This window comes from Phyllostomus discolor, chromosome 7 (assembly GCF_004126475.2).
Source record: "Phyllostomus discolor isolate MPI-MPIP mPhyDis1 chromosome 7, mPhyDis1.pri.v3, whole genome shotgun sequence".
NCBI classification, from domain to species: Eukaryota; Metazoa; Chordata; class Mammalia; order Chiroptera; family Phyllostomidae; genus Phyllostomus; species Phyllostomus discolor.
In genome coordinates this window covers 104,899,756-104,912,422 of record NC_040909.2, presented here as the reverse complement: position 1 = coordinate 104,912,422, position 12,667 = coordinate 104,899,756, and the positions used below count along the sequence as shown (strand labels likewise).

General features: G+C 40.1%; 1 protein-coding gene across 1 annotated transcript in view; it reads left to right on the top strand.

Moving 5' to 3' along the window:
• TRPA1 (transient receptor potential cation channel subfamily A member 1) overlaps positions 1-12,667 on the top strand; it is a 47,542-nt gene that overhangs the window by 667 nt on the left and 34,208 nt on the right. Inside the window, exons 2-4 of the mRNA XM_028533870.2 lie at positions 5,330-5,489; positions 7,848-8,023; positions 12,072-12,179. Coding sequence (XP_028389671.1) covers positions 5,330-5,489; positions 7,848-8,023; positions 12,072-12,179 — 444 coding nt within the window. The remainder of the gene's footprint in view (positions 1-5,329; positions 5,490-7,847; positions 8,024-12,071; positions 12,180-12,667) is intronic.

The window sequence follows — 12,667 nt, the reverse complement described above, 5'->3', positions numbered from 1 at the left end:
TTCCAGACGTGCATTAGCGGTCAGAAGCACACTTTTCCCGTGGAGTGCACCAGAGAAACCGCGAAACCTCACCTGTAATGGAAGCATTGCGGGAATGGCCGGATTGGAAAATCCCCCAGAGAGTGGATGGTTGGGATAGACTCTGCGGAGGGGGAGACCCTTTGAAGATGTGTAGGTGGTCCCTGGGGAGTCCCAAAGACTAGGATGGGGCTTCTGTTTCTTAAACAGTTTCCTGGACATCTGCTCTGAAGCTAGCATTTGCTACTGCCAACTTCCGATGGCGTAGTTCGAGGGCAGAGGCTGTAGGTGCGCAGAAATGCAACTGGGTTTCCTGAGATTGTCAGCAGGAAGAAGGGGCTCTTTTTAGACATTAACGTATCTCTACAAATATCTCTCCAGACCTCCACCACAAATCCCTTTTCATAATGGAATCATAGTAACAATGTCTATGTATTTTCTCGGGGTGGGGGAGGAGGGTTGCTTAGGACATACATTAATAGCTCATAGCTTTTCATTCACAAAGGTGGGATGTCACAGAGGTTTGTACTCTGATTTCCTCACAAAATATGTTTCAGAATGCTTTTCTAATCAGCACCTGGAGATGTACCTCACTCTTTTTAGCAGTGTTCCCTTACTTGAATGTATCATGATGTATTTAACCAATTCTGCATCCATGGGCACTTAGGTTGTGTCTGGTTTGGTTTTCTTTTGTTATTTCATGTGATTAAATGAATCTGTGAGGAGAGATGTGGCTTTGTCTCTCCGTCCACTGGTTCCTTAGTGGATGTGTCTGTATGCTAAAGTCCGAACAGGATCAAGAGGTATGTAGAATTTTAATTTTGGTAGAAATTGCCAAATTGCCCTCTAAACAGGTAGCACGAACTGACACTTGCCAATCGTCTGTGGGAGTCAGGCATGTGCAGTACATCACGTAACCCTCAAATTGGGCTTCCCAAGCTGAGTGTCTTTGCACATCCAGACAGAGCACTGGCTACTTTTCTCCTCCTCAGTATTAACAAGTTCATCAAGGTCTTTTGCTGAATCCCCAGTACTGAGGTCATGAGCAGATTTCAAGCATTGGGATAGTGTCTGTGGAATTAATATTATGGGACAGGAAGGAATTATAAAATTTTGAAAATCACACCAGAAATACTTTCTTTGCTCACCTAAGTAGAGCTGTTTATGTTGTTGTAGATGCCACAGTAGAGCTAGATGAATTTATATCTTTTATTTTACTACCTGCAGTAATTCCAGGTCATTCTGTAGAAATCTCAATGGTGAGATGAATTAGAATTCCACACACATAACTCTCCCAGTAGTTCTGAGCTTTAAGGATTTCCTGATTCAAAAGACATTGCATATAATATTTCTCTCCACACACATAGTGTCCCAGGCATACTAACCAATGGAGGCTGGCAAAAGCCTTACAAGATGAGAAATGTGAATAAAACCATCTGACACACCTTTGTCCTTTCCCAGTGATCTTTCTACAAGAGTGAACCCTTCAGCATTTGACCCTTCTTTTATTGTAATGTCTCCCCTTGGCTTCCCTCCTTTTTGCCCCATTACCACTTACATGCATTTCATTAAAGTAACCTGAAACAGACATTTGATATCTCTAACTTAAAGAATTTGCTTCTTTAAAGGTCCTCCAGGTTATTGTGTTCTGTATGTAGCCATATAGTTTAGAATCCAAAAGAATCTAAAGTGAGCCTGTGATACTACAAAACCACACTGAATGGATATGTAATAATTTGTTTTAATCACATTTTTTGCTAATTGCAAAACTTTCTTTAAGAAATCCTTCAAAGGCTGACTGTTTAGTGCCTCTGATGAGCTTGTATAAAGTATTTTGAGGCGCTCCTGGATTCAGCAGTGCCTGGGGAGCATCTGAACCTCGTACTTGTTCCCAAGTGTGTAACTGGGATTGTGTTAACAGGGCAATGCTGATCAGGCCCATAAGTTGCTCTTTCTGGCTCTGTGAGGTGAGCAATATAATCCCGTTATTATCACTGGAAGAGCATATCATTCAGGTGCTGAGATACTTCCAAATGGATTTAGGTAAACACTTCTTTGAAAGGGTCAGGTATTAAGAAAGCCTACTTCTGTCAGAAGCTCATTTTTTAACTTATTACTGAATGTGTATAAATTTGGAAATGATTCGTTACCCATTGTCATGCCCTGTGTTCACTAAAGGAAGGTATATGTAGCTTATATAGAATTTTGTAATTGAGAAGAAACACATCTCCATTTAAGGAGCTACCATAGAAGAGTGATTCCTTAGGTACTATTTTGTGTTAAGGAAGCAAAAATCAAAGATCAAAATTGAAGAGATTTTTGTTTTATCTATTCAACCTGACATTTATATGTGAATCCTAAATGCTCAATTCTTTATTAACTACATTAGAATACATTAAGTATTTTAATGCTTCATTTTATTTTAATTAAACAATTTTAGTCATGAGAAATGTTCTAGTTATCTTTAAGATAACTAATCACGGGTTTTGACACGTGTCCAAAATGTGTCCAATTTGACCAGTCACAGTCGAAAGTAGAATTAACGCAAGTGCCTAGATCTTTTGTTTGGAGAGGTTTCTGCATTTTCAGAAAGTAGTCATTTTATAGTGGGTTCCCTGGAAAACTACTGTCTTGTAGAAAATTTTGCTTTTGGTCCATGTGATGAAATATTTGCTGAGAAATAGCTTTGGAAAAATTTCAGACAAATGTGTTGTTTGGTTACATATTTGCAGAGCTTGAAGTAACATCGAGAAAAGTTTTAGTTTCTATATTGTCACAGGATTGGAGTGAGATTCCATTAACTTTTCCCATTGATTTTTAAGCCTGGAGGGAATTGAAATTCACCAGGTGGTCAGGGAAGTTCTAGTGTGTCTAATAGTCCACATGTCCTCACCTGCTGCTCTGTAAAAGCTCTGGGGTTTCCATCTTTCCTTCTTTCTTTCCTCCCTTCCCTCCTTCTTGAAAAATTATTTATGTATGAAAGTATCATAGCAAATAAGTATACAAATGTGTAGTACACATTTAGCATAGATAGCATTAGGAAAGAACTAGAGAGTTTTTCAAACTTTTTTGTTGTTACTGTTTCAGAACCCTTTTACACTTAAACAATATGAGGACTCCCAATGAGGTTATAGCTACCAAATCTACCATATTAGAAACACTTAAAAACTTGAGAATACAGTGTGTGCCTTCCAGTAACTGTGAATGCTGTGATGTCACCACACATCTGTCGCTTCTGGAATATTCCACTGTGCATGCACGAGAGACCTGGAGAGGCTGGACTGGAGGGTGGGATCCTAGACCTCTCCCGGAGGACTACAGGAGGAAGGAGACTTAGGAGGGCTATGGGCAGTTGCGTGGACTGGAAACAAGGTCAGAGAGAAGGTGCGTCATCCAGGTGGAAACCTAGTGAAGGTCAAGACCACACGCACAGGGCAGCACGGTGTGGTCCTGGGGAGCCTGGCTTCTGGATCAGGCCCCGGTGCGCAGTGCAGAGACTGGCTTTTTCAGCCTCGAATTGGTGTTAAAATCTGCTATTCATTTTGGCTTTGGCCTTGCCTTTGGCCCATTATAAAAATACCTAATTTGATGCCATTTCCAGGGTCTCTGAACTGATGAATGCTCAGGGATATCATCATATAAAACAATGTAAATATGTTTGCAGTAGAATAAGGTATTTCATTCATATTGATCGGTAATACCTAAATATTCACTTTCAAATACAGGCAGAAATTCTAGAAGCAATTTGAATAAAAACCTTGTCAATTCAAATATACTTAAATATGATTACAAATAATGATTTTGAAAATTGTTCATTTTCTATGTAAAACACATATGAAGATTTTCAAGTAGTTGAGTAGGGGACTACATTGTCAACTAACACAGATATTAAGAAAGGATGAATTCATTTTACGGAGAACATAATATACTTTTTGATCCAAAATATTTAGTAAAAATTTAAATTGTAATGCAAGGCAGAATCACAGAAACAAGTTTATGACTGAAGCCTTCTGTAAAATTGTGTTTGGTATAGTAACATTAATAATATAAAATAAAATAAAATGATTTTTAAAGATTTATTTAATTTTTAGTAAGTTAATTTTTATGTCATGAGCTTTTCAAGAGAAAGGCTTGTCTGGGAATTTTTCTTCATATCTTGTGAGAATAATCAAACTGAGAATGTTTACACTGTCACCTTAAAATTTTATAAGGAAGAAACATAATGTCATATGTGATAAATTTTTTTCAGTCCAGTCATAATATTACAAAAAGCATGAAGAAAATAACGTGTTAGAGAAAAACGATATATTTAAAAAAGCTCTCGCTCCTCTCTTGACATCCCTGGTCATGAGCATCTGTTTGGAATTAAACATTTGCAGGTTGGTGAGAGCAGCCGACGCCGCCAAAACTTGCTGAGCCTACACTACAGAGTCTGTCCCTGGGCTTTGTAACATTTTACTATATCAGTGAGTGGTGGTTCATCGTATGCTGGTGGTTTTGACTTCAGCTTCTAGTGTATGTCCAGTTTTAGCATTCATCATTCAGCCAGAATATTTATTCCGTGCATCTCCTGTTCAAATTCCTGACTTGTCCACTTACTATGCCTTTGGGCAAATGATATAAGGTCTTGATGCCCTGATACATGGCCCTAAGAAAATGGAAATAATACTAGCTCTTCCTGCACACCGAGAACCATGAGGAGGTGAGCCTGACCTGACCCAACTGCTACGGGACCCTCATGATAGGAGTACCCATTCCTGGGACTGAGTGGGAAGCATCCTAGGTAACTGACCAAGTGAGTGACGTGCTGAGGCTCACGATTCCGGCTCTGGGATATAAGAAAGGAAATGTCAGATGGGAACTGACTGTAGGCAGGAAGGCCAAAGGGAGCACAGCAATTTGGATACCTGGACTTAATTCTTGTATTCATGAAAATCTTCTTATTTTACCCAAATCCCTCATACTGTAGTTTACATTTTCATCTGGCAAAGAGAATTCTTCTACAGTTTCACTACACTACTTTTTTTTAGATGGCATTTTTTACTTTTGCTTCAAAACTTTTCTCAAGACCTTTATTTCTATAGTAGATACGCATTTATGATGTGAAAATAAAATCATTCATTTAGTGTATTTATCAATGTTTAGGTGTTTGCTTACGCTTTCGTTATGTCTGTGAGAATTTTGTGTTCTTCAGAAAAATATTACCTTATTGTAAGCATGATAAGCAGTTTTGGATGATAACTCTTAATGATGAATGTATACTAAGTCTTGCATGTTTATTTGAGATAACATTTTAAAAATATACTTCTAGGTGCTTTTTGAAGGAAACGCAAATGAATTCAAAAGCTGTTTGAGGAGACGAAAGAAGTTAAAGAAATATGATGACGTGAACCCCTCCCCTTTGCATTGTGCTGCAGAAGAAGGTCAAGTTGAGCTGATGGAGATGATCCTCAATGACTCCTCTTGTGAAGGTAACAAAATGTTACAATGATTGCTCCCTATCCATGACCCCATTAGATTTATTGAAAAAGTGGTGTGAAGTTACTCTGAAGGTAAATTAGTTCCAGATTATAAAGGGCCTGAATAGCTCGCTTGGAGTGTGATTTTCCCTATAGGCTGTTCTTCCTTAATTTTTTTCCACTGAAACACTGCCAAGGATAGTGCAGAGATCTGGGACTACATAGCAAACAAGGGTTTTCTTTAAATTTTTCTGAAAGGTCATAAAAACTCATACACATTTTGTGCATCCTTCTGTACTATTTCCACTGAGATTATTCTACACTTAAATTGCTTGTCAATGAATAAAACTGATGCTCTAAGAAGATGCTCATATTCCCACAACCCCAGCCTCATACGCCCGGCCTCATCTGAGTAACTCAGCTGCAGTCAAATGAGGAAGGTGGGTGCCACAGAGATGTAAGTATTAAGGTAGTGTGCTAAGGCCTTCATAATTTAAGGTAACTTTGTCAATATTGTGGAAGATGCATCGGAAGTGGAATCCCAACTAGGAAGCTATTTTAGTGTGAAAAGAAGATGAGAGGACACCAGGGTGCTGAGTTTGGGATGAGGAGAAAGGGAGAGATTTGAGAGCTGTTCTGCATGTGGAGTCAACAAGGCTCTGTAAAAGACTGAATGTAAGGAGGAAATGTCAAGAGGTGACTGTGAGACTCTTAAAGCGATGAGGCTAATAGTAACCGCGCTCCCCACCCCCGAAGAGGAGCATTGAAGAAAACAGAAGAAAAGTGAGTGTGACATGAGAGGGGATAATGAATTTGTTGGGTCGTACTGTTTGAAAGGCCCAGGGTATGTTCACTTGGAAATAACCAGTAGACAACTAGAAATGCAGAAGGAAAGCAGCCAACCCTGCAAAGCCACTGTTGCGTAGGAAGGAGCTGAGACTGTGTAAATGCATGGAAATAATTTATGAGACTGTGAAATTGCCCCTAAAGGTAGCTTAGGAGAGAACACTAATATTAAGGGCCAGATGGCCCAGAAAATCCAGAAGCAGGACAGTGAAGAGAGTGGTAGATAAGAGAGTGATAATACACACGACAAGGGATGTTACTGGGACAGATGAGTTAGAAGGTCAGTTGCCACAAAGCCATCAAGGAGGAAGATCACAGTACATACACCCTTACATTAGAAAGCCTCAGGACCTTTGTAAAAATGATTTCAGAAAAGTGTGGAGATTACTTAATAAGTGCATGGAAGTGTATAAGTTTAGGTTCCTGTTTAACCAGGTTTGGTGCTGACTGCAGTGCTCAATATAGTGTTCAACCTTGATCAGACACAATGGATGAGATGTGTGTGTGTGTGTGTGTGTGTGTGTGTGTGTGTGTGTCTATAAGTGAGACTCAGGTTGTGGGAGTCTGTGAGTATATGTGTGTGTTTTTGAGAATGCAGCATTTGAAAAAATAAAAGGAAATAGTGCAGGGATCAATTTGGTCCCCAAATCACTGGCATGAGTGAGTACTTTTCTCCCTCCTCGGACATAAAAATACCCTGCCACTAATTAAAAAGGCTGATAAAACAGACAGTCATGTCTGTTTGAGAATAGGTACAAGATGCTGCCCACTCCTATGGTGAGGCCACAGAGAAAACAGTACAATATATCACCATATTGTAGAAATACTTGGAAGCCATGCATGTCATCAGAGGCTCAAGCTGTAATTCCAGTCTTGTGGTTTATTAGTGGTGTCTTGTGTCTTTTCTGATTAGCATTTTTTGAACCATTACTATGGGCCAAGCACTCTGCATGAAGACATATTTATATTCATATTCTCTTCCCCAAAACATACATGTATATATTCTTTCTGGTAACTAAATTTGAATGAGAAAACTGAGGTTCAAAGAAGTAAGGCGACTTACTGAACCCCTTACTCGTGGTATGATGTTGGCAAGATTTTGAGCCTCTCTAGGCCTCAGCGTCATCTCTGTGAAAGACAGTCATTGTTCCTAGTTGGGTGTCGGAGGGTTCAATGACATAACGGTTATATGGGAACTAGTAGAGTGCTTGGCATATAACTATTGCTCGCATTAAGCACAATACAACATAGCAACCCCCAAATTCATACCACAGATAAAAACATGAGACAATAGGAGAATCTGTTTGTTATCGATGCCATAGGTGGACATCTCAACTCATTTGACAAAATCAGTGTCAATTCTATGCATCCCCTCCAGAGGTCCATGGTGTATTTTTATTCTTCATGCAAAAGCGAAGCCTGTCACAGTGCACCTGGCACTGAACTTTGAAGTGAATAGGGATGTGGTCGGTGTTCAATCCTGTCCAGTCAAAACCTTACCCATATTTTGACATCTTTTTCTAGTGTTGAATGTGATGGACAATTATGGAAACACTCCTCTGCATTGGGCTGCAAAAAAAAACCAGGTTGAAAGTGTGAAGTTTCTTCTTAGCAAAGGAGCCAACCCAAACCTCCGAAACATCAGCATGATGGCGCCCCTCCACCTTGCTGTGCAGGGCATGCACAACGAGGTGGTGAAGGTAAGCTGGGACCGTGGCAGCTCTCTCTGCCTGGGCCGAGTGGCCAACCTCAGCTGCCAGGGCATGTTAGTGGTGACAGTGATGATCATGATGACAAAGATGATGAGGATACAGTCTTATCTTTATCAAATGGTCCTTATTTACCAAGCATTTTTTTAAGGGCTTTATATGTTTTAGTTTTTAAAATCCTCATTAAAAAATTATGAAGGCTGTTGTTATTCTCATTTCATAGCTGAGGAAAACCTGAGGCAAAGAAAATTACATCACTTGCCTACTATCAGATAACTGGTGAGACTAACAATTAAATAACAATTAGGAGTTCTGTTCTTATTTTGATGCTGGAAAGCTAATACTCTTATCAGTTTTTCCTGACTGGTTTGATGATTAAAAGGAAGAATGTGATAAGCATATCGGTGAAGACAGAAAACCTAATTATAATTTACTATTTTGGTTCAAGTGGATGACATGTGATAATCTTAGCAGAAGACATTACAATGTTATTGGGAAATTTCTTGTTTTTTTCCAAGGTTTTCTTTTTCTTTTTTCTTTTATTTTTTTCCTTCCCCTCTCTCTCCCCCCTCTCCCTCCCTCCCTCCCTCCCTCCCTCCCTCCCTGTCTTTCTTTTTCTTTCTTTCTTTCTTTCTTTCTTTCTTTCTTTCTTTCTTTCCTCTCTCTCTCTCTCTCCCTCCCTCCCTCCCTCCCCCCTCCCTCCCTTTCTCTCTCTTTCTTTCTTGGCAAGTTAGGTCAAATAGAGGAAACTGTGGTAAGTGCCTAACAGGTAAGGTTTAGGCCCTAGCTTTCAAACTGCATCTCAGATCTTAGACACCCTCGGAAACACACACACTGACTTAAAGAGGACTGCAATTTATAAATGGATCATGTTCCAGAAATTCATTTCTAAGGTAGGCAATTGGAACTTAGAATAAATTTTCCTGCAGAAACAATATTACAAGTCATTTGGCCATTGTGCCAAGCCACGCGTCTTTGCCCACTTGATCTGCTATGACAGCCTACCATAGGCTGTCATAGCAGCAAACATTTATCTCTCACAGTTCTGGAGGCTGGGAAGTCCAAGAGGGAGACACAGGCAGACTGCATGTCTGGCGAGAACCCGCTTCCTGGTTCATAGACGGCTGTTGTCTTGCTGTGTCCTTGCATGTCGGAGGTGGCAAGAGCGTTCACTGGGTCTCTTAATTCCCTTCATGAGTCCTCTGCACTCAAGACTTTATCAGCTACCGAAGGCCCCACCTCTTAATACCGTCATGTTGGGGGTTAGGATTTCAGTTCTGAGGGACAAAAACATTCAGTCCATTACACCACACCGAAACCTACTTTGTCTATAAATCACCAGAGAGGTCTCAGGGTGTCCATGAGCTTCCCACTCCCTTTAGCCCAAACACTGTCCTCTCAGCTCCCTGAGTTCTTGGTCCCTTTACTCCAGGCATAGAGGTCATGAAGGGAGCCCCCTTTCCACTTTCCCATTGTATCTCGTATATAGTCTATACTGATTCCTAGCTCAGGGTATTGTAATCACATATTCATGTGCTTCTCTCTCCCACTCTGGCTGGTTATCTTTGGAGGAGGGTCAGTGTGTGACTCATCTCAATATCTTGTGTTCTCAGCACTGCTGATAAATGATGGATTTTGAATGAATGAGTAAAAGAATGAATGAGTACATCAGGGTTCTGGCTAAAGGAGAAGGGGAGAGCTTAGGTATCAGCACCAAAGAGGAGTCAGGGTGGCCCCTTGGGAAGGTTATTGGAAAGGCCTCTGCCAGTGGCCTGTTTGTTCTTTAAATGTCTGCATCATTCATGGACCGGATGCTGCTTCGGTATCTGAATGGGGCCACTAGTGACTGCAGTGACCCCACCCCAACACCCAAAGGTGTCACATAATGTTTTTCCAAGGCACCCTTGGGTTTCCTCTGAAAGCTCTTTTCAGAAATAAATACCCATTGACTTAATTAATCTTGGCTTTGAGAGTGTGAGTTGGGAATTCAAAGGCAGGTAACAGTTGAAAGGCTATTGCTAATTAGAAACTAAAAGTCTTCAGGCCAACAAATACAGAAAGGTAGGTATTACACAGAAATGGAAAAGGAAGTTTAGAAGTAAGCCCATAAGTGATTTATAAATTAGAACAGAGGGTATAACAAATGTTCCTGGGTGACACCAGAACAAGAAGAGAAGTGGCTTATAAGAGAATGACATCGTCAGTCCTGTACTTGGTCTTACCAACCACAACTTCCTCTAAAAAATATGTTTAGACCCTTCTGCTTCATCTGAGATGAAGAGAATAGAAGAAGGAGAAGGATTTTGGAGTGTCTCATGTGCTTGCCAATGGTCTTCCCCCGCCTCTCCCAGTTACCCTCAGGGGTCAGGCCCGTGCCCCACCAGTTCTGGCCAGTTTAGAATGCTTTCCCATGGTCTGCTCTGCCAGCCTTTCCCCAAACCTTCCACCATGATCTGCTTAGTTGCAAACTGAAAAGTTATTATCCATCATCACCTGCAGTTCTTGCAGACTCTGTTGACATTCTTAGTGTTCCCTGGGGTGCACTGGCCTGGTAGTTAGGAGGAAGCCTTGTTCCTCAATTGCCTGCAGGCGTTAGTCCTTGGGGCTTAACCCCAGCTATCCATTGGCTTGACCATCCCATGAGGCTTCTCGGATTCTCATCAAAGGGGCATCTGGAAAGCTCACCTGAGAACCTCCAACTTGCCTGGTCATGAGTGAATCTGAAGTGGGTGCACAGTGTAGTTGCTCTCCTGGGACCCCGGCCACACATAATGAAACTCAGCTTTATGAAAGGTAGTACTTATGGTAACCCAACAATAATACCTTACTACTTGCTGGGAATCTATGATCTGTGGTTCTAAGAGGGCAGAGAAGGGATAATCTCTTCTTACAGACTTGGGTAGGTTACTTTGCATGTGGTTCTGCCATTTATTAAGAATGGAATGTGAGCGTGCCTAAAGTCCCTTGAGTGAACCTTGTGTTCTCATTTCCCTTCATGCAGCAGTAGTTTCCTATATGTTCTTATGAATGAAAATCTCAGCTTAGTGTGCTTTTAGGAGCAACTTAGTAAGCTCAATTCATTTGCTGGCACATCAGCACACATTCTATTATCAGGGAACTCTGGTAGGAGGTTATGTGCTTTTTTAAAAAGTCAAGCTTTTAGGAAACAGCTTGTTTTAATAAATTCATTTTAAACAATTTAATTATAAGCACATTATAACATGCCTGCTGCAGGAGAAAAGACCTCTAGGTCAATCCCAAGAGTTCTCTCTTGGGAAAGACATTTATGTGAGATAAGTGTTGTTAGATTGAATATAAAATAAAGACTGTTTAAAGATCTGTAGATTCTTGGACAGTGGTCAGCTGGAGGCAAACTAGGTGTGTGGGGGTAACAGGTCTTTTGTTAAATTTCATCATAAAAACTGCTTATCCATTTGTCAGGAATGCTAATTTCTTATATCATAGAAAAACCTTCTGTTCCAGACTAAGTTCGAATTGACTGAGTTACGCTGTAACAGTGTTACACGAAATTCTTTTCTCTACTGAAGAAAATGCAGTTTTAGTTGACATTTCCCAGAATGCTTGCAATCTAGGTAAAAGAAAAATGACTAGAGAGGAAAAAAAACTTCTCCTATTCCCCCACATCCTTTCCCCCTTCATCTTTCCCTCCTTCCCTCCTCCCTAACCTACACATTCAATGGATTAATTTTTCGAAGACTTTAGTTAACATAGGTTACTTAATACAAGTGAAAAATATTAAATGAGCTAATTTAACTAATACCTACAATTCTTACTCTATGTCCAGTTCCACAACAGCGTATTGGATTAATTGAGGTGATACAGAAATGCTCACTACTCCTCTGTTTGAGAAATTTATGTAGCACCAAGTATATGTGAGGTTTCGTGCAAACTTCTATGGGAAAGAGGTGAAAAGCAATGAGTAGGGACATGGCATCTAGCATCGAGAGTTTATAACCTAACTACCGCATTTGGAAAGCTGCAGGTTAACTTCTGACAATCGTTCCCCCCTTTCGTGCAGGTCTTGATTGAGCACGGCAGTACGAATGTTAATTTGGAAGGAGAAAACGGAAACACAGCTGTGCTAATCGCATGCTCCAAAGATAACAGTGAAGCACTGCAGATTTTGGTTTGTATTTTAATCTTTTTTTCTTGTTTTCTTTCCTTTTTAATTAGTACAACATGAATTATTGTTATTTACAACTCTTAGTTTCTCTTTTTAGCAAAATATGAAACACAGAAAATATGTCAATAAGATTGTTCTGTGTGTTTTTATATATGCATACACACACACCTTAAATCTCAAATGGACCTGAGATCTCTTACAGAAGACTAACAGGAGAACATTAAAGAAAATGTGAGAAGATCAAAATGAAAAGAAAGTTTAGACAGGTAAATTAAGATGAAGCTGGTGATCAGGCTGGAATAAGAAATACAAAGTACAACAGCTTGTATGTTGATTAAAGTGGGTCACACTTTTGACTTTGAACTTTTAAATAGACAAAGGAAAGACAAATATAGTCAATTGCAGACTTATTGTCAGGCAGGCCCATGAAATAAAAGCCAAGGCAAACATAGCCATTCATGTCACCAAAATGAGAAGAAGTTGCTGCCGTG